Genomic DNA, 24457 nt, shown 5'->3' with positions numbered 1-24457 from the left:
CACTAAATTAAGTCACAGATTAAATGTGACTAATTGCCAAAAAGGTAGGAACAATTATGTTCCTCTCAATGGTTTTATATCAAAGATCGTAATCAAGACATTTAATGAAATACAGCTCATTAGCTATAAACGCTCTCTTTGTTTCAAGGGGGATTCACTGCCCTCGGTGCGTGTGCGCGCCTGTGTTTGAGTGTGTCACCGACAGCGGGACCGTGAGGGGGCGGAGTTACAATTAAAAAGTCAGGCCGTGATTGGCTGGGAGCTGAGGCGCACGTGTTCCTGCTCTACTCCTGCTGCCTGGGTGTTTTCAGAGCCGCACAACAAGCTCGAGCCACAGAAGCGGTAAAAGTCCCGAGCGCGCTGCTCTCCTACTTTCGTCCCTTTAACGAGCTAATAAACAAACAGCAACCGACAAACACGGCAGCCATGCAGGAGCGGACACGTCTCGTCCTTTGGCTGCAACTTTTCGCAGCTTGTCTGGTGTTCGCGGTGAACGGTAAGTTGCCTCTTTTGTGTTTGTTTACAGGTCAAACCTCCGCAGTTAACGTCCTTTGCAGTGAAGGAGGAGGGGGGGGCACACGTTTCATTTGAGTTGCACGTTCCGTTAAAGTTGCTCTTCTTCCGAGGTGCACAAGTTCAACTGATCCGTCATTTGAATGAGTGGGAATGTGAGAAATGAAACATTGTTTGGCTCTGAAACTGCAAGATTAGACAGTTAAAGGTTAAGAGATAATTCACAATGTAAATCATACAAAAAAGAATAATTTGCAATCGATAATATAGGTTTTGTAATGTTAGGCCAGACATTCTTTATGTCTGAATAGTTATATAAATAAAACCTCAGGGCATATTGTTGTGTGTGTGCAGAGTGCCCTTTTTAAAGAGCACACATATAGGCTGGCTATTGTACTTGTCCAGTGTTAACCTCGTGCCGGTGGCAGTAGGCTTTGTCTGCATGTCCATGCATCAAACACATTTAGGGCAATGTACAAAGGGTAAAACACGGCCTGATTCTCCCGCCTCCATTTCTGCTCACAGACCGGGGACGAGGCATCACATGTCACACAAGTGGTTCTCTTTGTGTGATGATGATGTATTTTCCAAATGTTAAAGTACTCCTCCTGTTCCATTTAGAGCTTTTTTTTTGCTGGACATTGACAAAGAGCAGAATTCATGGCTTGGATAGGTGCTGTGTGAATGACAGATTATGTATTGCTTTTGGACTTTGGGCATTTTGAGTTGCGAAACAAGAGTCAACAGTCAACATTTAATGCCTCGTGGATTTATGCTCGCTACCAGAGGTCAGGGATCTTTTCATTCTTTAAGATATTTATTGGAAAATGTGCAAGAAAGTGTATAAAATAGTTAAATAAAGCTCAAAGTTGACCATAATACATTCAATATGAGATCTAACAAGGCAAATTCGTATATGCAGCATTACATCTGTGTATGAAACATCTGTATGTAATTTGTTTTATTCTTACATTTAGGATCCCCGTTAGCACCAAGAAGTGGTGTGAAGTATATCTTCCTGGAGTCCACACAAAGACGCTTAAAATAAAAACAAGCAACAATTTAAAAGCACAAAGATCAATAAAACAAGAAACGACAAACACGAACATCAGAAAATCAGTGAATTGACTCCACACATGAAAAGATTGCCGATACAAACGGAACACAATTGACCCAAATATATAGCAACAAATAAAAGAAACAAACAAATGTTTAAAGTTGATGTTGTTTTAAGAAACAACATTGTTGACAGAACAATAAATATTCTATTTCATAGCAGTGTCGTATGTTTTCCACGGCTTGTGTTGACAAACGCTGCGGGTACATGTGACATCATTAGTGGTCGACAGGACATTGATCTATTTGGAGATTAATGCAGCTTAACTTGGAACCAAGATACAGAATCACATATACATATATTTGACAGATAAACAAAAGCTCTTCTGCTTAACTTTGATCTGAACTTCTCTGACTTTACCTAGCGGCTGACTCAGTAACTGTTATCTATCCGACTCGTGGTGAGACACCACAGGATCTCACTATTGACGAACACCACAGAACACGCGAGAGATTTGGATTTTCTTCAGTTCACGCAGATTTATTTGCGTCACAAAGTAAACCGAGCTGTCCGGAGTCCACTCGCTTCACAATAGCATTGTTCATTACGTTATACCTCCATTCTACCCTAAGTCTTCTCCCCTCTTCGGCGATGTCCTCCTCCTCTTCTGACCTTTCACCTAGACAAGTTACACTGTGCACCTGGGACAAGTCATAACAGAGGGTTTTTTGATTAACCACAGTCTCCTTCCCCACTCGTCTTCTCCTGATTTCTCTTCTGGCCGCCCGCCACAGCAACCGGCTCTTGTCTTTTCCGTCCGTTAGAAATCTTGCCCAACTTGTTTATCTACGTCTATCTTCACCCGGGCCCCAAGGCCGCTATACTAGACTCCCTGTCTCAGTGATGTGAATAACATATGACAATGATACCGGCCAATATCACAGTATGAATGTGAATATACATGGATGCATTTCGAATTCTGGATATGATTGATTTTACACAAATATACTTCAAGACACAAATACATTTTTCTCCCACAAACTATATTTCCATTCCTTTTCCTGTAAAGTCCTTTTTATATAGAAGTGCGTGACAGAAAGGCTGCTAAATCCTCCACAGTGAATCACTTGCATACGTGTTGAATCCACTTTTTAGTTTTTACCTTCTTTTTGTTTGAAATGAAAGTGAAACGGTGTGAGGACAAGCGCACACATCCCAACATGTTAGTTGGGAAGTTGTGGAGGAGAATAGGTGTGGCTGCACTGAACCTACTCAACGTTGAGTCACTTTTCCGGATGCAGTCGCCAGCACTGAATTCCACCCACAACCGCGCTCTCTAGGACCTTTCCACACTGTCAGGGAGTTGGGAGGGGGGGGGGACTTGTTGCTGCTGTGTCATGCGAAATGTTTACAGGGCAGTTTAAGAGCTGAGGGAAGGTTTCCTCCTGTGTTTCACCTGATTTGGCTCAATTCAGCAGGTTGTAGCTCATCTGTCTGCTGCTGAGGGGAGACAAGTGGAGGCTGAGGCAGTCTTTTCTCACAACAAGACCACTTAGGGCAACCGAGTGAACCAGGGCTACATATAGCCCGACTCCGGGCCATAGATACTGAATATTGGCACAATATAATCTGTAGTTGGATACTTGCAGCCCTTGTGTTCTTGTGAGTCTGTGAGAGAAATCGTAGTGTTTGTGTACCATCTGCTTTTATTGAGTCTTCCGTTCAGGCTGCTTGTCTTCTTCAGCACTGATGACTCGATCATTACTTTTCCCACTCAATCCCCCCCCGGGACACGACTGGCTCTTTTCCCTCCAATTTGGATTAGCTTCCTTAATCAATGTTTCATTGCAATATGGAGTGCCTTCTAATTTGGGCCACTTTATTAGTGTCCGTTGCCCCACTTTCCAATCTGCCGTGTTGAATATTTTACACGCTGTGTGATAGGAAATGTCATTGTGCTGTAATATGTTCTACTGTGACTGTCTAATTTTGCTTTATTCAATGTTTGACAAACCTATATGGGATGTCTGCTGTAACCTCCTTCTCCCAGGAAAGATCCCAAAAGGAGTGCTGCGAGCACGTTTACATTAGATTAGTCGTAAATCTAAACTGTGTTGTTGTTTAGAATAGATCAGGCCTTTGATGCAGATAGTAATCACTGAGTGTTTAGCTTAGAGGTAGTTAACTACAGGATCTATAGATTAGGATCTGTAGTCAATGTTTTATTTCAAGTACTATTGTGAAATGTGTAGGTTAGAAACAAACCAGATGTCTTGGAGAAACAGACCTCAATCCAAGAGCCTGAAATGTTTACACAAAGTGTTCAGAGGCACTTATTGTAAGTGCCGATATACAGTATGTACAACTCCTTTCAGTTCAGACAGTTGTAGACACTACTCCAGGCTCTATTTCAGTGACAGTACCAAAGGGGAAAGCTTGTTGTTTGGTTGATGGTGACGTCTGTGTGTATTTTTAGTGGCTGCCCGTTGTTGTTGTTGTTGTTGTGGTTTTTTTAAACCGCAGCAGATGGCTGTGTTGCTCTCAAGTAGCGGTTGCAGATTACAGAAAGCTCACCTGCAGCTGGAGTTCTGCTGATCTCAGTATTGTAAAGACTCTTGTCATTTAGGGACTCGGGTAGGCCTGGCCTCGAATCCACTTCCTGTTGTACACGTCCGGGTTCCCCCCTCTCGATGTCTGTAGCACTCAGTCAGTAGTGGCAAGTCTTCAGACCAAATGAGCACTCGACAGGTCTTGAGCCTTCTTATTATGCTCCAGCACATCCTTAACGTGTGTGTGTGCGTGTGTGTGTGAGAGACGCAGGCTTTTCTCCTTTTTCTTTTCTGGAACATCGAGTTCCCACACTTGCCTGCCAGCCAGCCTATACGCTCCAGCGTGTGCGTGACAGAGCAGAGGGCAGAGCATTTACTGTTTTCAGGACACATGAGATATGAGCACTGACGTAACTGCACAGACGCATGTTCATCCACATGTGTGCATGTATCTTGCCCTGCCGTGCACAACCACCAAGCCGCCTTTTAAACTGTCTTAGCGTATTCTCCTTTTTTGTATACTGCCGATTTATTCCACGTCATCTTTGATAACTCAAGAGTAATTCAGATGAAAGAGATTTCCTGCCCATGGCCGTGCACCGTGTGTGTTTTCCTAAAGCAGCAAATGGCGTGCTTAGTCAGTGAACCCCATCTGAAATAAACTGCAGCCCCAAGAAGTGATTTGGTCTCTCATCAAACTGATGAAGAGTCGTCTGCTCACTTGTGTCGAGGCGGTTTTTACTCAAACTGATATTTTATGTCCAAAACCAGCCGCTGTTCCTCTAATGCAGGCTGCAGTAACCGTCCTCAAAGATGTCCTGAGATGACTCCCTCGTCTTCAATCTCGTTCATCACGGCACAGAGACGATTTTACCTCACGATCCCGACGTGTTTCACTCTCTTGTTGTGACGTCTGCTGCGCTATATTCAACTGGGCTCTAATATGGTCATGAGGTCAAGTGTGTTGACTCAGATCGCTGGTCGATCCTCTCATTAGCAGCCGATTAACTTCCATTACCTCCTCCCTTCTATGAAGCTCCTTCAGGGGACGTGTGCACCATGTTCAGTGCTGCCGCTCATTTGTTTCCAAGAAGTAAACACAATTCATGGCCACTAACTCCACCCAACGGACCGCTGAAGCTCATAAATCTCATAAAGATGTGATGATGCCCATGTACAGAGGCGACAATAGTTCAATAATTCGGTTACTACAAGTTTGTTTTATTGGCTGTATGCACATCCAAGTAGTTGCTTTCATGAATCCATGATAACGAATACTAACAAGGTGGATACAATACCTAAATACTTTATTTTTGAATATTTGGAATCAGTTGACATGTTTGCATGAAACTAAAATATTGGTACATGCACTGTCGTGATGTCCAGCCCCACATGTGTCCGTACATCTGAGGCTCAAGCTGTTGCAAGATTCACATGCACTTTGTTTTTTTGGCAGGTCTCATTGGGAATTAATTATGTGATTGTGGCTCTAACTGCTGTTTTGGGCTGAGGCCTCATGGGAGAGTGGCAGACCATGACTCATAAGGAGGGAGAAACGCACAATGCCCCGTGGAAATGGCTTGTCCTGCCAAACATAACTCCACATACTTTTCTAATCTGTCACTGTGGTGAGGACAAAGTGGGGCACCATGTTGGGTACTTTTAGAGCTGCTGTGAAATTGACAAATGAATTAAATGTTTTTACTGCATTGTTAAATGCAAAATAGATGTACTTGTGGCTTTGTCTTCAGATGGTGCTTTCTTTAGTAGTTATAACACTTTATATATATACTGTGTGTATATATATATATATATATATATATATATATCAATATGTTCACATTATGAAAACAACTGATATTGTTTTTGGAATTCAGCCTAAGTTTATGGATCCACGCCCTTGTTTACTGAAATATCAAGACGACGTTAACATGCTGAGGCTTGTTTCTATTGTAGTTCTTGTAATAAGGAGTCACTACTTCATCAACTACCTTCTTCAAACCGCCAAACCGTTGTGTGCCCATACATGATGCATTTTTGGGTATTTTCCTTATATAGGCTGCTGCAGCTTGAATTGTTGATTTGCCAAAAATAACAAAGAGGCATTTCTCACTTATCTCGTGTTCTCTAGCCATGCACATTTGTCAAGGTTATAAGATCTACAACCCTGGGATTTCTGTTTCCTCCAAAACACAATGGAGGTGTGATCACAGCGTTCAAACGTGTCTGGGGACAATATCTTGAGTGGAAAGCGGTTCCAATGAAAACTAAGTAAAAGACACACTGATTCTGGACATATTGTTGAATTTTGAAAATGGCATTTTTCCTAATGCAGTGAGCGCCTCAAACAAAATTCCCCTGCACTGTATGTGGAGGCAAAAATGTCAGAGAGGAACGTCTCAAAACCAGAACAAATAAAGCCAAAATTCACTAGAAGTTAACGAGGAAATGTGCTTTTTCTCTGATCCCTTAAACTGTGGTGTGTCAGTTTGAATAGTTCAAAACCTGTTCTGGAGCGACGTCTCAATAAACCAAACCGAAACTACAGCTGCAGATTTCTCCTGTAATATAAACGCCAGCTTATCTTGGTAACTGTATTCCTCTTGTCAGCTGTATATGAAGATAAGGGGGCAGAACAAGTCTCGGGTTTCCTCTGAAACAGCAGTGGAGCTTACAGTTGATGTGGAAACCACATAACACACAACTGCAACATTTCTTTAATATGTTGAAAGTTGTTTATTTTAGTTTTCAGTGTGTCTTTTGACCCTTGTGGTGTACGAATAGGGGAAAGAAATAAACACCCTTTTCTTCATTCACATGTCGCTCTATGGACGTGGTTGTTGCAGACAGCGGGGGATTTTCCCAGAGGCTCTCGTGGTCGGACCACCGTCTCTTGGCTGACCACCTTGACTAATACGTCACTAATTTCATTTCCTCAATAAACCTCCCGGCTAAATCTCCCCTCAGACCACAAGCAGCGTTTACAGAGACTGGTAAATGAAGCGGGGCGTCTCCCTGATTTCCTACTTCTTGATTTGATTAAGTTCATCAGTCAGACTTTTCCACTTATCATTTATTCAACATTATTATTTCTCAGCGCTGGGAGGGTTTTGTGACGGGAGCAGTCTGTCAGTATAGGGGGGGGGAGGCTGCGTTTCATCCCAAAGATAAACAGGCAGCAACTTTTGGATAAGGATGTGTTGGCGGTGCCAGCCAAGCTCGTTGCCTAAGAGTCCTCTGAGATTTGAAAGCACTTGAAGGCCGTGACACTGGATACAGCACTGATAACACTGGACATCCATGGGAAGTGATGCCCAGCGCATAAACAGCCAAACAGGATGTTAGGAAAAGTGGATCTCTTTCATTTCTCCATCTCCCTCCTCTCGCAGTGAACATGACGCAAATCTACCCGACATCTCCTCGATTGCTAATGGATAATAAACCCAGAGAGTCCGGATTTAGTCCATAGATTCAAATAGAACTGCTAAATGTAATCTACAAACTACAGTATGTTCATCGGATTTATTTTTCAATGAAGACCAGTTAGTTTTCTCACAATGCTTCTCTGTTGGCGAGAGTTTGTACTGAATAAACTTCTCTGTGCGTGCGTGTGTGTGTGCAGCTCAGGATTAGAAAGACGGAGAGGACACAGCGATGCACAGGAAGTCTCTTCAAAATGCCATTTTCAGCCGTGGCCTTGTGGCCTCTGTGAATTATACCCTCAGCGGGACTAAAACGCCACTTTTCTTTGCTGTAAAAGTCTAAAAGAATATTTATCTACTCCCACGAGTCCACTTAGTTTGAGGTGGGAAGAGGTACCCTGCTGAAGAAACCCCGGGTCAGAGCTCCTATTTAGCCTCACGGCGACACTGTGGTACTTAAACCACCAATTTCACACTTGGGGTCCAACCTCAATTTCCTTAACAATTATCCAAATGTTAACTTTGGAAAGCCTTCCCTGTCTCCACGGGTGTTTTTTAAAAGGCGCCCAATTATGCACTTCCTCCATATGCTAAGTGTCAAAACGGGGTATAATTTGAAACTTTCGCTTCCAAAATGCCACGTGCTTTATCTATATTGAGAGAAATGGGGCGGTTAGTGGCTCGAGGTTCGATCCCCGGCTCCTACCGTCAACGTGTCGAAGTGACCTTGAGCGAGACACTGAACCCCAAGTTGCTCGCCGAGCTCCTAAATGACGGTTAAAGTCAGACGTCAAATGTTCTGTATATACTTGTATGTATATGACAATGGTAATAATGTCTTTGTTATTACTGGTTCATTTTTTTACAATGTTGATTCTAAAATGTGAGAACTACCTCCCTGTCATGTACCATCCTTCCAAATTTTGACTGTAAGTCGTAGCTCACTTGGTCTTCGTCTCCGTGATTCCTTTTTCTTCCCGCCCACTGCGAGCTGTCACGATTTCCCTCGTGCCCGGAGAGCTGCCAGATTGTCCGGTTCAGCCAGGCAGCGAGCAGGATGCCGGTGGAAGCATCCAGTGTTGGTGTTGTGTTTACGGTGTAGTGATGGCTTACTCAGCTGTTCAGACCATCGTGCAGGCTGTTTACACAGCAAGAGAATGGAGTGGAAAATGTAATAATAGGAGAAAACATGATTTGAGCTGATGCACTCTCTTTCTTATTAAAAACTTCAAACTGGTATATTTAAACTGGCTTTACTGGAAGTAACTGCACAAGGACTTAATATGGGCCTTGGTTCACTTGATTTATTTTTGGGGTTTATGTTATGACTCACCTAAGAAACATCTTATCAGTCACGAGTCTTTCAGCCAAAGCCAAACACCCAGCATCTGTCTTTGATTGCAGTAGGGACAGTTATGAAAGCGGGTTGGGACGCAATAATAATACTTTGTGTTTTTATGAGGTTCTGTGAATTGAAAATGAGCATTGTTTTCACCAGATCAATGTATTTTAACTCCCTCCCACTCCAGGCGATTACTGCAAGGTGAATGTGTGCATCAACGGTGGAACCTGTGTGACCGGAGCAGGATCTCCGTTCATCTGCATCTGCCCCGATGGCTTCACTGGAGACACCTGCAACGAGACCGAGACCGGTAAGCCCATCTTCTGAGCTCAAAATGAGTTTCGCATTCGAGTGTTGCTGGTTGGACAATGTCAATACAGACTGATAAATCTATTATTGGTGATCTGGTTAAAAAAAAATGAATGAGCTGTAGCAGCTCTGAAGCTAAATAGTCAGTCATTTGAAATGAGAGCACATTGACAAAACTGTGATGCTGACCTGAAAGATTGAGGGTGAAGGATATGGTTAATCTATGCACACTTTAGAATAACGCACTTAACCAATTCCTGCATACAACCTCGGTTAAACTTCCCTCTCCTCTCCTTCCTCTCCTGTGTCTTCCTCCCGGTCCTAAAGGGCCGTGTAACCCCAACCCGTGCAAGAACGATGCCATCTGCGAGCTGACGGGCCAATCCCGCCGAGGCGACGTCTTCAGCGAGTACGTCTGCAAGTGCCAGTCGGGCTTCGACGGAGTCCACTGCCAGAACAGTGAGTCTATTCGCCCTCCTCAGTAGTAATATCAGGATTATATCAATAGCTATTCATTAACTATCAGTGTTTTGGGGCCATGTCATTTTTTTAATTAAGTGTGTAAAAACACAATCAGTAGTCTTGATCATCTCAGGAAAACTAGTGGCTACGGAACATCGTCACTACTTTTCAGCTACAGCACAAGACCAAATTAAATCTTTTACGGCGGATAAACATTCCTATACAATTAATTGGCTGAGTCTAACGAGGTCCCGGCTAATCTGTCGAACCTGACACATTAACATGGCGACAGCTGCTGTGTGAGAGTGGTCACCAGATGGGCAGTTGTCGTCCTTATGTGAGCTTCATTCACACGTCACTCAGACCAGGTTGGTTCAATCAGGGTCAGCCAGAGAGAGAGAGAGAGAGGCAACGGTGGGGAACATGTGCTGCGCTCCTCCAACTGCCTCCAGCCCTGCACACAGAGACAGATGGCTACTGTTTGCATGAGAAGGCGGCAGAAGAACGGTGGCCAAGTGTGCACAAAGAAGTAACTTGGCAGGAATCAAGTGGGACATTTTGTTTGACCATTGTCTGCCTTTTTATCCTAGGTGTCCAAGGGGCAGATTTAAGTTCGACAACAGGTAAATTGGAAAGATGTGCGTGTAATTGTGTTTTGCGCTGTGGTCTATTTTCCCTTCTTGGATCCAGGTGCACTCTGTTCTCTTGGCTGCATGCGGAGGCACACATTCACGCACACGCACACGCACACACGCACACACACACACACTCGCAGACAGAGAAACCAAGTTCAACACTATCTCTCCTTGTTTAAGAGTCAAGGCCAGCAGTAAGATCATGTCAGTTTTAGATACACTGTCTTTTTATCAGTTCACCCACCCAGACAGGAAGACGTCCTTTCACACAAAACAATTTGTCTTTCAACTCCCTCATCAGTGAGTCTATGCCTTCTGAGCATAGATTCTAAGTTACCGTCTATTTTAATCTAGAATTCTCCAGCCCATATTTACGCTCCAAACGTTCTAATCTCTTTGTGCGTTTTTCTTTCACCCTTGAGAACCACAAATCACAGCTCGTCAAAATCCATACGTTCACAAGTCCTTTGGCAGGTACAGTTATCTTAGCTGCCAGAAAATGAGCCCTCTGCAGAGCAGGCATTTACACTAATTAGCCTCAAGGATAACGATGAGGGGGATTTATTAGACCATGATGGTTTATGAGAAGCCCCCTGAGGGCCACTGGGTCAGGGAGGTGCCCCTCCATTCACAGCTGCTGATGACTGTGTTGTGACACTTTAAGTGCTCTCTAATTTGTGTGTGTGCGTGTGTGGGGGCAAGGAATGAGGCCCATGACAGCCAGCTTCTCTGGTTTGTGTGAAACGGAAGAGACAAACCGTAGTAAACCAGTGACTGTGGTGAAGCCGGAGAGGCGCAGTGTTGTTAAACATTTAACTGGCATCCTCACACTCACTTCCTACATGGAAATGCACATTGAGGCTGACATATTGGTGCAGAAGTCGATTTAACAAGTTCAGAAATATCACTATAATCTTCTCACTGAGATCAGAAAGCACCCCAAATGCAGAGTCTTGACATGTAGGTGTTGACAAACTGGAGCCAGATGTAGAAGAATGTTCTCACACAAACCACTGCGTCTAGGAACTATTAATAGAGAAACGCAGCAGTGGAAGATGGACTAGTCACTGCTGTCAGTTTTAAGAAAGAAGTCAACAAAGAATAAATATGTAGTTCAAATGTGTTTCTTTGCTGAATAGATTTCTCCTTAAAGGACTAAAAGCCCTCTGAGAAACAGATCAAGGGAGCAAAAAAAAAAAGAAACTCTACTGGAAAAATAATAATGTGTGCGCTGCACAACCCACACGAACTAACCGCACACAGCTCCTGATCTCATATACAGACTGTTTAGCATACACACACACACACACACACACACACACACACACACACACACACACACACACACACACACACACACACACACACACACACACACACACACACACACACACACACACACACACACACACACACACACACACACACACACACACACACACACGGTTCATCCCTCGTACCAGTCCAGCCAACAGAAAGTGGCGGTCCACGCTGAGCGCTCGCAACGTCAGCGCTGCTACTGTTGCCGGGCGGAAAAGTGAACGTGGAGGCGGAACGGGGAATTAAGTCTGCCCTCCTGACAATGTCACACTCGCTACTCGGGTCTGACTGCAGCACTTCAGACGGTCCTGTCAAATTGGCCTAAAAGCCTTTATGGGTTTGCTGAGAAGGAGTTTGTGTAGAGAGAGAGAGAGAGAGAGATGGAGGGAGTGAGAGTGATGCCAATAGCTGTAAGCTTCACTTTGGGCCAAAGCAGATGGATGGAAACAGAGTCTTTTTCTAGTGACAGTCTCTAAATCCCAGATTTTCATAACGGATTAAAGCAGTTATTTGCTTCTTGGAAGATCGCCATAGGGTGTGTGTTTTGAGTTTGCTGCCCTTTCACTTGTTTTGGTAGACAGTTCTGAGCTCCTCCCAGGATGTGGTAGTGTGGGCACACTGGACTCCATGCCCCCTGTGGAGTACAGGGTGTGTGTGTATATAATATATATGTGTGTGTGTGTGTGTGCTGGTATGCATTTCCTGGTTTACTAAAGTCTGCATTAAACAAACTAAGTTGTCCCATTAGATCCCTAAAGCTGCTAACCTGGAGTCACAACAGGATCTTAAGTAACAGAAGCAGCTGTTGGTTGCTTTGACTGGTGAGGCTGAACCTTCACATGTAAACATTAAAAAGATATCAGCAACAGACTTATAAGGGCTGTAATAACAATTCATCTCGGAGGTTGTTCTCACAGATATGTAATCAATACAGCTGAAATGTGAAAGTTGAAAGTATGTGCTTAGAAAAACAGTTAATTATTGAGCCCTTGAGTAATCTCATTGAACCAGACTCACTATATATATTTGAAAAAACAGCTCTGCAGAACTTGCAAATCGTACAAAATGTGGTTAATTAATTCGTAAAATCCTTTTTTTTTCACAATGGGTTCACTGAGTGTTTTTATCAGCGTTCTGTTGTCCACTCATAGAGTTAAGTTCTGCATATTCACATCTGTGACTCCTCTTCTGTGGACCACGAAGCAGGTGGGGGTTGACTGCTTTGCTTGATATCCCTCAGAAACTATACCAACCACATTTGTGTAAATATGTAACCATCATGTGGTGTCGAATAACTCGACGTTCAGCAGGGGGAAGTCCAACATTTAAAACTTCCAAGACTCCTTTTTTTTCTTTAAACCATAAAGTTTGATGACTCTTTATTTCTCTAACCAAGAAGTTCCGTCTTTGTGTGTCACAAAGAAAATAATCTATACTGTAGAAAATCTACATTCTGAGTTTTGTGAGCTGATCTGACAATAACAATAAATGTACAGTTCAAGTTGCAGAAATGCAATAATATGGATCCTGCAGACATTGCCAGTCGAGACACAAAGCTATCACTTACCAGTGCACAGGATCTGATGTCACCATGCCTTGATCTATTCAGAGTGAGCGCTTAGAAACACGGCTTTGAATGATGTGCTCTGTAAATATACTTTTATGACATCAGAAGTTTCATTTCAGAGCTCTGCAGCCCTCCAGCAGAGCAGCACAACCTGGCAGAGATCCGATTCAAAGCTATTCTCGGTGCCACTGGCTGCAGGCAGTCCACACAGCGCACAACAAATTACACATCTGGAAACCTTTGGACCTTTTTTTTTAATTTAATAATGCCGTTGTGGTTTTATCTGGTGGCCATAATGCCTTTAGGGCTACCCCCCTTGGTTGCTGTACCATGGCAACGTGAGAGCGGTGATCAAAAACATGCAATTTCCTTATTTCATGTTGTCATTGGTTGGAAGAAAAGACTAACTTTTCTTCTGTGCAACAGTCTCATTGTAAATTGTGTGACTAAAAGGTGGAAGGTTGATGTTCGCAACAATTATAGCATAAATTTAGCGCTTAAATAACTGTATTTAAGCGCAAAATTTATGGTTTAATTGGACATCCCATTTGTGGGGATAGAAGTTTCTTAACCAACTCTTCTTTCTTTCTCTCACACACAGTTACTGCTCTTTGTCGTAGTCTCGCTGTCAAACCATAAACCGAGTTCTGAAAGTAAACCGTACGTGTTGTTTGAGTACCTTGTGGGCTGAGGCCTTTATTTTCTTGGCCCACATCCTTTCGGCTGCAGCACGGATCCTGGACTTGTACAGCTTTGCTGATCACCACATGCACTGCCGGCTGACCTTGGCTTTGCATCGATCCGGATCAGGTTTTCAAACGAGCCGCATGAGATTTGTATTGGTTTTCGCTTCATGCTGAGACAGATATTGACTCTGAATGTTGTGATAGTGTGCTGTTTCCGTTATGAGCTATAGGGTTTGTTGGATAGAGGCCGCGGCGTGGTGGTCTGTCCAGCACTTGCTACGCCCCCCCCCCCCAAAAAAATCGATATGCAAACAGTGTGCTGATAATGGATACTGCTAAATATGCAAGCCGCTGAGCTGATTAGATTTTAGAGCTACACGTTTTTCACGCTTCCACCCATTTTATTTCGTCGTTACAGTGAATCAGAGTGTACACATTTCAGGCATGCGTTGCCCCGTTAATAAACATCTACAAGCCTTTGCCGTCACGACTTGTACAACGTTTATTTAATAAATTACGTAGTTCTTTTCAAACGGCCACCATCGTCAGCCTGAATGTACCTCTCCCCTTTAGTTAACCTGACCACATGGCTTATTTCACATTGTATGTATTTAGCAAATGAATGCATTATGTCTGCTTATAACGTGATAACAAGTTTGTTTCTATTAGTCTATGATGTGGTAAATACAACCTGTACTCCAATATTTCCATTTTATTTCAGATATTTCCCATTAATTCCAATGGAAAGTTTCCATCTTTAATGTTCCATTAAATTTCAACCCTACTCGGGGTCTGCTGCATGTTTGACCCTCTGTGGTTGTCAGATAAATGGATTAGACCATGGAGCTGACCAGAATGTTTGGTCCTTCTGGTGCCCAATCCTCTTACTGGAGAAGGAGCCACCAGCTGACACATGACGGGAGTTTCCTTCTGTCAGTTTGTCATCAATTACTGATTTACGGCCCTGGGTTGTAGGGGGGTTATTCTCTGACGTGGGAGAGAGATCTTTGTCTGTACGCCACAATGTGAGGAGGACATCATGGAGCATTTTAACATTTTATCCATTCAGCAATATATGGCATTCGCAAACAACTATTGTCTATGTCAAGATAAAATGGAGAAATGTCTGCCTAAGCAGAGTATGTTGCTCTCCCTCTGGAAGCACCCAGCCCCAGTTTCCCCCTCAGGTAAACAGTTAGCTCTGTCAGCACTGTTGCCGTAGTTTACGCTTTTAGCACCGTGACCTGCGAGCCGCCAGCTGAGCCGTTTAGAGGTGAAATGCTCGTGTAGAGAGCACCTTTAAAGTCTGAAGTCAGGAACGCTTTAGAGACCAACTCAAATCCTGCATACTAAAGTTCTTTATATTTGTGCACCATCCAGAAAATTAATAATTAATCTTTTTTTTAGTAAATGTCAGTCTGATTTTAATTAAACTTTAAGAAATGATGTGTACAGGAGTAACCTTCAACCATTTGATCTCTTCTAGTTAATGATAACTGACTCATCTGTATTCGGTCATTAACCACCAAGTCTTAATCCAAAGCTGACCTAACCCAATTAGTACTCCACTGCCTTTATTATAGTTTGTACCAGAGTTTTATTTTACTGCTTGTTACTGTGAGTCAGTATCCTACTTCATAATACTTAAAATAATATATTGAAGATGCTGTGGCCTTAACGAAGCCAAAGATATTATGAATACATCAGCATATCTGGATACAGACCGAGGTAGCTGCCACCTATTCATTTGTCTCAAGACAGTGAGTTGATCAAAGAGCTTTTTTTTTCTTTTTTTTTTACAGCTTGATGTTCTATATATTCCACGGCTGCTGCTAGAAATAGTCTGTTTTATGTGATTTAGTATAAGCTCCCAGAGCCAGAAGGGTCACGACTGTGGACCCTCGTTATCCAGAGTTTGTGGATCCACGTTTTGAAAATGACTGTAATCCTCCTGTGACTGTGTGAAAATGAATGTTTGGACACGGAGCTATTTATGGAGAGAGAGCATGTGGGCAGGGAGATGCTGCCATGTGTGCGTTTGTTGGATCCAAACATAACATCGGTGCGCCTGGGTTGTTTGCGTGCGTTTCCTTCCATAATAACAGCCGCTGAGGATTAAAGCTTCAGAGTCTGATTGAAATCCTCTTTTTTTTTTTTTTTTTTTTGGTGTGCAGTCATCTATACAACCAGCTAAATGTGTGCCTTGTTCCCAATGCCTATGCGGTCAATATAGAGCGTTCAAAGCTGCTTTAGTCACACCGACGGTTCTTGTGGGGGAGAGATGAAAAGGAGTTTCATTTTGCTGATTCGTTTTCCTCCTTTCTGAATCATATGAAGGAGCTGGACGGATGGTGTTGGTGAGGGCGCCATCAAGAGGCAATACAAAGAGTTACAAGACGATTAAACATTCACTACACGGCCCTCGATGACACTCGACGCAGCGCGTATCATGTTCATTAATTACTCCACATCCCGATCACGTGATCTCCTGGTGCAGCTGATTGACAAGAAACAAGCTCCCCTCTCGAAGCCTCTTCTCTGCTGCAGCTCCAGTCCCGTTGGCATGGCTTCAACTAACCTCCGCGTGGAGCAGACGGAGAAATGTCCAACCCCGTCTCTTAAGCATGACATGCGACTTCACTCACACTCCTTAACTAACTGTGATCTGCTTTCAGACTGGCTGTTAACACTTGACCAGTAAGCTGTTTATGTTTATGACTTCAGTAAGTGATTTCTCTCTCTGTAGATGTGAACGACTGCGCCAGCCAGCCATGTGGGAATGGGGGCATCTGCAGGGACCTGGAAGGAGATTTCAAATGCCACTGCCCGTCCCCTTATGTGGGCAAACGCTGCCAACTGCGTAAGTGTGACCCGCGCCACTCCTAGACGGATGGATGGACGCACAAATCATGTGACCAATTACTGTCACATTAATCCCCCTCATTACTTTCATCTGAAAATAAAAGCCAACTTAATTTCCTAAGTATAAACTGTGTTTCTCTCACAAATGCAATGACTTGTGGCCAAGCAGTAGCAGAATTGTATTTAGCCACGTACACCTTTTTAATCAGGTTTTTGAACGGTTACTGTTTGCCAAATTTGCATTCGGGCCACAGTGGGAGATCTTACACTGTCAGAATCCCCCCCCCCCCCCCCCCCCCCCCCTTTTATTCAACAGGCTGCATTTCTCTGCTCGGCATGGAGGGAGGGGGCATCGCTGAGTCCCAGATCTCGGCCTCATCAGTCCGTTACACCATGCTGGGCCTGCAGCGCTGGGGTCCCGAGCTCGGCCGCCTTCACAACAAGGGGCTGGTCAACGCCTGGAGCGCCGCCGCACACGACAAGAACCCATGGATACAGGTGACGCATACAACTGAAGATTCTTAGGATTAGATTGGTAGACATGTAGACAGATATTGTACATGTATAGATGGAAATGTTTGGCTGTATACTAAATCTAGACGCATTTGTTTTTTTATAGAAAATATATAATTTTCCTTCCATTTAAATAATTTAAACTCCTTTTTATTATGAAAAAATAAATCTAAATGTATTGATTAATTTAAGGCGGTTACATCAGAGTCCTGCACGGGTTAAATTTCGCATTTACCGTGGTTTAAGATGGATTCTCCAAGGCTCCGTTCCATCCCGGAGATGCATTCCATGCAATCAGTGCCAGGCAGATTTTCACAATAAAACAATCCTGGCGGCTGATTGTGATCATTTTAGGTGTTGAATTTGTGATCCCCACATTTCCTGCCTTCATTTTATGTCACTTTCGTGTCACTGTTTCAGTTGGACTTTTGGATAGTTCTTCTGAAAATGAAACTCTTGTCAAACTCAAATGTTCTATCGCTGGCTCTCTCTCCTTGATTTCAGATCAACATGCAAAGAAAGATGCGCTTCACAGGTATCGTGATGCAGGGCGCCAGTCGTATTGGAACAGCCGAGTTCATTAAGGTCTTCAAGGTGGCCACCAGCCTGGACGGCAAGACGTACACCATGTACAGAACAGACGGACAGAGGAAGGACAATGTGAGGAGATGCATCAACAAAACACAGTGCACTATAGTCCATAAGTCGCTTTCTAAACTGATATTTTGTTATTTGGCCATATGGAAAGACGTGTAAGTCAAGATACATCAATCTCAATACACAACGCTCAACTATGTTTCTAAAAGACGGAGCAGACACAAACGCACTGTACAGTACACAAACAAACTAACTTACTAACGCCTCCTTTCTTTGTAGGTGTTTGTAGGAAACGTGGACAACGACAGCACCAAGACCAACCTGTTCGACCCCCCCATCATTGCCCAGTACATCCGCATCATCCCTGTGGTGTGTCGCAAGGCCTGCACCATGCGCATGGAGCTGGTGGGCTGTGAACTCAACGGTAAACTCGCACAGAAAACACACAACGTACACGCGCTGCTTGGACATCCGCACACAGTTGGTGTTCAGTTTAATGATGCTTTTTTAAGAGACTGAGACAATCTTTTCACATCTTGAGTCATTTAAACTCCAGATTGGAAACTTTGTTATCCCACAGTGTTCTTTTTTTTGAGCTTGCATTTATCTCTTATGTTCCCTCACTAATTATTTTCAGCCCTACGCTCAATGGTTGATCATATTTCAAAGGATGTTACTCGGATGACTGCACCGCTTAGTAATATTGAAATCAAAGGCGCATTTATCCAAACCATATGATCATATTTTACAGTAATACTGGCACGCGTAATACTGTAATACTGGCACGCGTAATACTGGCACGCGTTCTGCACATGGATGCTAATGATTCAGATTTTTTTTTCACTGTTTGTCATACTTAGTTATTTGAACTGCGACACATTTCTTCTCATCTTGCTGTTCCTTTTGTGTAAAGCCAGTGTGGCTCTTTGGAAGTCGCCGTCCTCATTACACCAGTGAATATTTGTCTAGTTGATGGTTGTCTCATTCATCACATCAGTGTCTGTTTTTGTCCTCTGTCGCGCTTCCCACTTTGTGCATGATTCTAATATTGCTCTGTTTGAGGCTTGTTTTGTTTTTGGGTCTCCCGTCAGTGTGACATGAGATCAGACGCAGTATGCATGAGTTTTCACTGTTGTTGTTGTTTTTTAAGCGCAGAAACACATTTTTGGTGCATTTGCTTCAATGCAAATGACTCATTATAACATTTTGTAGGAGACGGTTTGTTCCCTTCAGGTAATGGGTCTGTACTTCAAACTCGATTCATTGGAGTGAATCCTCTCAAGTGTAAAATCATGTTAGGAAACTGAGAGGATGTTGTATAAGCAGCTGCATAATGCTGGACAGTAACGGCACAGCTGAAGTTGGGAACTTTTTTTTCTGCATCTTTGGCCCTCTGTTCATCCTGCATGCACAGCTGCTTCACTAACACATGCTCATTAAGAAGTCTGTTACGACCTTTTATAGATCATAGCTCCAAAAGTTTGTTTCTACTTTAGGATTGAAATTCTGCTCGTACTGATGGTGTGAAATGATAGTGAAAGTATGGAAATATGGCAAACTTGTGAGCTCAGGTAATCTGGAAAATGTACTTTTCTGGCTCCACGTTCACCTCTCTGTCCTCTGCATCATCGTGTCTGGTTGTGTGCTGCTTCACATCGATGGCTGGTCTGAGCCGCTTCCTGTCCGTCCCCTGTCTATCATACTTTCTTTCTCTCTCTTTCCATCCCTCTTTTTTTCTGTTTCTGTCTCTTCCTCTGTCTCTCTACCTGGTCTGACCTCCACAGTGTATTCAAACACTTCAGGTTGTTCAGAGCCGATGGGCATGAAGTCCCGGTTGGTGTCCGACCGCCAGATCACGTCCTCCAGCTCCTTCCGCACCTGGGGCATCGAGGCCTTCACCTGGCACCCTCACTACGCCCGGCTGGACAAACAGGGCAAGACCAACGCCTGGACCGCCGCCACCAACGACCAGTCTCAGTGGCTGCAGGTAGGAGAGGAGGACCGGACACAGCTGCACATTGTTGTTTTCTTAATTCGCCGTTTGTTAAGTTTGTTATTTCTGTGTCCTCAGGTGGACCTGGGGTCTACCAAGAAGATCACAGGAGTCATCACACAGGGGGCCAAAGACTTTGGCTCCATCCAATTTGTCATCTCCTTCAAAGTGGCTCAGAGTGACGATGGGCAGTCCTGGACTATCGTGAAGGACAAGACCACGGGGACGGACAGGGTCAGTCCAGAAACTGAATTGATTCAAATGGGGGGAAAAAACGAAAGCAAATTTCAAAAAGAGAAAATAGCATCTGAAAAATCATTAACTCAAGAAAATACGCAGTACGATACAAAAATATGAACTTAATTAAAATAATAATAATGAAAGTTGTTTTAGATTAAAGAACTAATAGTTGAGCTTGACCCGCTGGTCGTCACACCTGGAGCCAATTAGGTTTTGATTAGTTTTCTGTGTGCATTCATTTATAATGCGCTCAAAAATCTCATTAAATCAAGTATGTGGAACAACAACAGTTTCCTCTGACGCAATCGAACATTTATAATTGAAGTTCAGTTTATGATTTGCATTGAGTCGGTTAACTCTTTTCCTCTGTAAACTTTAGGAGTTCACTGTTTCTTGTCCTCTTTTCACTGTGACAGAAATTATTTTCATATTTATAAGCTCTTTGTTACACTCTTGACTCTTATTGCCAGTCATCTGACAGCCACAGAAAATGAATCCTAAAACTATGTATATAGTTTATTGTCAAACATATTTGTCTGTTTAGCTGGGACAGCTAAACATTTGTAGTCAAGTTGTTAGGTGTGCATGAAAAAAAAGAAATGACACATGATATGTAAACAAAATAATGTGAGAAAGTAAACAAGCTGTCCAAAAATGTGTTTGACTCAAAAAGACACCAATGTTTTCTGTTAGTATGTAGCAGAATGGATCGTGATGCTAACTGCAGCTATGATCTGTGTGGTTTTGATCGGCTGTTGTTCTCCGTCCAGATCTTCCCGGGCAACAGCGACAACAACGTTCACAAAAAGAACATCTTCGAGCCGTCGTTCTACAGCCGGTACGTCCGCATCCTGCCGTGGGAGTGGCACGAGCGCATCACCCTGCGAATGGAGCTTCTGGGCTGTGACGAGTAGCGCTGTCCTGATCCAGCCTCCCCCTGCTCCTCCTTTCTCTACCTCCTCCCCCCTCTTCCTTCCTCCCTCCCTCCCTCCCCCCTCCTGAGCCACACCTGCACTGCCTTGCTCTCAGCCCTAGGGGGCAGCAAACACCAGAGTAGCACACAACCACCGCAACCCTGGCTGGTTGGAGGTGGGAGATGTTGCCCTAAACCACTGTTACCAGGGCCCTGATTGAGTTCAGCTCACAGCGTCCCCTCTTTGTTCCTTTCCACACGTCTTCTTTGTCACTGAGCAGATTCTTTTCCCACCTACCGGCTAAATTTAAAGGTGGTGACTCCCTCATCCCCGTGTCTGAGGTCAGGGGTAACAGGACTGCTGCTGTATTAGTAGGTGCTGCCTAGACGCTGATCCTAGATCAGTTCTACCTGGAACATTGAACCTCTGGCTGGTGATGTACATAAGCTCCACTTGTCAGCTTGCTAACGTCCTATAACCAAACACTTCCCCTCAAGACACACAGAATATAAATTATTTTCAGATGATACATTGATGCTTTCGGTTGATTGTTCTTTACCAAAAAGTGAATCTGCACATAATATATTATTTACATATTGGCATGAAGCCTTTAAATCTGGTGAAAGAACAAAAACATGCTTGTTGCTCTTTAGTATGAAAAACTAGCAAGTGATACCAAACAGTTTAAAACTAATTTGCCATATTTTTGTTTAAAAAAAATAAGAGACTCAAAATCTCAATCTTTGTGTGTTTCAGTATTCCTGATATTTCTCTGCAGTGGTTTGGACAGTAAAGTCCTCAGTTCATGTTTCCTACAGTACATCAGTTTGACCTGCTTTAGAGGGTTAACGTCAAACATGTCAACAAAGTATTCACTCTGCAGCCAACAGAAGGGCGAGCGTCCCACTATTTACACTGTTCTTATTCCTGTTTAAAGCCAAGTCGCCCCATTCGGAGGCTTCAGGGTAAAGTCATCAACTCATCTTGTGCCAACGCACCCTCAGATTTTTGTTTCTGTGGGTTTGTTTAGAAAAAATACAGTTTATGGTGAACAGACACGCACAGAACAAAAGATTATTCACACACATCAAATCTGGTGTCGTGGGACATTAGGTCTATCAACCATCACATTTAGTCAGTTAAGCAGCCAACCAGATGTTGGTCTTAAAGCCAGAGGAGACGCCCTCTTAGACTGACAGGATGTTATAAACAAAAGGAGTTTGAGATCATTGTCGAGTGAAAGAGAAGAGACACTTTGTTCCTCCTGAGGAATTCAATAATAGCCATCGACTGAGATGTACACGCTCGGCTGTCATCGGATGATATGACATCATACACATGAACTTTAAAGTCTTGCAAAAAAAAATTAATTAACATGTGACCGCTACTGCAGTATTCAAATGTCATTGGCTTCTACAGCACATGCGTGTCAAATTTCGTAAAATGGTTTATTTATGAAAAGGTCGTTGGTGTCATCTTTAACGGGCTGTTTGAAGTGGAATGATTTATAGAAAGAAGCGTGTGTTGAGATTGTTATCAGCAGAACCACTTCAGATCTGGAAACTCCCACTTCAAATCCATTTCATTGCTGACACCGGTTTTGGAATGACGGCGTTAAATCCAAGATAATCCAAGAATTTGAATCACTAATTGGTTAGCGTCATAAACGGAGAGATTGACAAAAGTGTTCAGGCTGCAAGTGTAAAATGTATGATGGATGTTATCGTCTCAGGTCAAAGCAGATCTGCTCCTAATGTACAGTAAATGCTACTGAAACGTTACTTATTCTCACACACACACACACATATACGGCTGCCCTTTAACTTGTGTTCACATCATTTTACTTTTTTTATGGCACTTTGATGTTTGTGTTTTGACATTTGAAATATCTAAAAATAAATAAAAAAACAGTATTGTTGAAGCGTTGAAGAACAAACATTCATTCTTACATGTAGAAGTAAAAGCAAAAGACAAAAAAATATATATTCTTAGTTCAGTTTCTTTGTTGGATTCAACTGAGCTTTGCAAGTTTGGGGGAATCCCTTGCTTTGGTTGTATAGTGTTAATATGTGACGTGCATATATACGGTACTGTTGTACTGAGATCTGTCCGTATTAGTAGATGTTAATGTCTGCTGCAGAAAATTAGCGTCCAACATTAACCCTCCAGTTGAAAGCTGAGGCCCCGCTGATAAGACTGTTGGAGGGAAACCAAATCAAAACTGATTTTTACGGTTCCACTGGACATGTGACACGACCCGCCATATCGGCTGCTTCTGCCGCCCCCGTCCCGGTATTCTAAAAACCTTTTCCACCCCATGAATTATGAATTATGGGCTCGTGCAATATTATACCGTGTTAGTTTTGATAACAATGAATATTAATTCAAGATCCTTTTTAAAAAATGCATGAGGGGAAAGCGGTGCCACCGAGAGGTCGAGGATGGATGTTGGCGTCAAACACTGTACAATATTTATTGTTGTTGCAGACGATTCCTTAAGCAGTCACCCGTGTTCTCCACGCCTGCAAGCATTTTATTGACTAGTGTTACTCAGTTGAACCAATTTTTGGAATTTATTAGTGACATAGCTTCATTTTTTTGTGTTTCTTGATGTTCATCAACATTCAAAGTATTGTAGATATCTTTGTTTCTCCGCTGTTCAGGTTTTTTTTTATGATTGATCAGAAAAAAATTGGTGTTTTATGGTATTTTATGATTTCTTACTCTACTGACTGTTGACCTCATAGACGTTTGACTGGATTTGAAGCTTTCTTTTTTTATTTCCAGTGTTGTGTTTCTAAGAGGATTCCTTTATGTTTGGCCTTTGTATCTTAAAATGAATAAAGACTTAAAACAACCAACATTTTTAATCGACTCTAAATGGCTTGAATAGATGTAGTCTGCACGTTTATATGTATGTATGTATGTATGTGTGTATGTATATGTATATATATATATATATATATATATATATATATATATATATATATATATATCTCACTGGGTTGAATATTTAGATTATATTCTATCATCTTGCTGAATTAATTGGAGCCGTTTTCCATTTAAAAAGGTGGAGGATCAAAAGAAGGAAAGCACTGAGGGTCGTTTCGCCTGTTTAGCATTTAAACACCCCAGGGGCCTAATCTCTCTTTATACCACTATACAATCTTCCAAAGGTATCTTCACCCGAGGAGGGCCCGTCCCCTTCCTCATTACAGCCTGTGAAGGTCACAGTAAAGAGGTGAAACCCTCCTGTAGGGGTTTGAGCCACACACTCGTAAGAGAATCCATTCATACTGTGAAGGTTAAATGATGGAGGAACCTCATGTTTGTGCAGCGCAGCAGTCGTATTTGAGAGGAAACGGTCTTTGTACCACCAGATTAGATACATTTTTGTGCTCAACTAGTAAATACCAGCTAATTATGATGTAAGACAACTGTTGTCTGACGTGATGATCTCATCTAGTTACCAGCCC

At 42.9% G+C, this 24457-nt stretch overlaps 1 protein-coding gene across 2 annotated transcripts; it reads left to right on the top strand.

The window, feature by feature from the left end:
- Positions 1–336: 336 nt before the first annotated feature.
- On the top strand, positions 337–23842 carry mfge8b (milk fat globule EGF and factor V/VIII domain containing b). Of its 2 annotated transcripts, XM_079163646.1 has the most exons (11): positions 337–496; positions 9071–9193; positions 9520–9651; positions 10245–10277; positions 16609–16722; positions 17041–17222; positions 17742–17897; positions 18114–18258; positions 19637–19821; positions 19906–20061; positions 20838–23842. In XM_079163646.1, the coding sequence occupies exons 1-11, from the start codon at positions 427–429 to the stop codon at positions 20979–20981; spliced, it is 1440 nt and encodes a 479-aa protein (XP_079019772.1). In that variant the 5' UTR covers positions 337–426; the 3' UTR covers positions 20982–23842. The 2 variants fall into 2 exon arrangements, with proteins under 2 accessions (XP_079019772.1, XP_079019773.1); XM_079163647.1 differs by lacking the exon at positions 10245–10277.
- Positions 23843–24457: the final 615 nt, after the last annotated feature.

This window comes from Pholis gunnellus (genome assembly GCF_910591455.1).
Source record: "Pholis gunnellus genome assembly, chromosome: 7".
In the NCBI taxonomy this organism is placed as follows: Eukaryota; Metazoa; Chordata; class Actinopteri; order Perciformes; family Pholidae; genus Pholis; species Pholis gunnellus.
The sequence above is the reverse complement of the archived record's forward strand: the minus strand, read 5'-3'. Positions and strand labels throughout refer to the sequence as shown.

Bases quoted from the DNA above. Each gene is read 5' to 3' on its own strand.
- mfge8b (XM_079163646.1), top strand. From the start codon at position 427: ATGCAGGAGCGGACACGTCTCGTCCTTTGGCTGCAACTTTTCGCAGCT. The intron at 16,723-17,040 runs GTAAGTGTGACC...TTTATTCAACAG, and splicing joins GGGCAAACGCTGCCAACTGC to GCTGCATTTCTCTGCTCGGC. The intron at 17,898-18,113 runs GTGAGGAGATGC...CTTTCTTTGTAG, and splicing joins ACGGACAGAGGAAGGACAAT to GTGTTTGTAGGAAACGTGGA.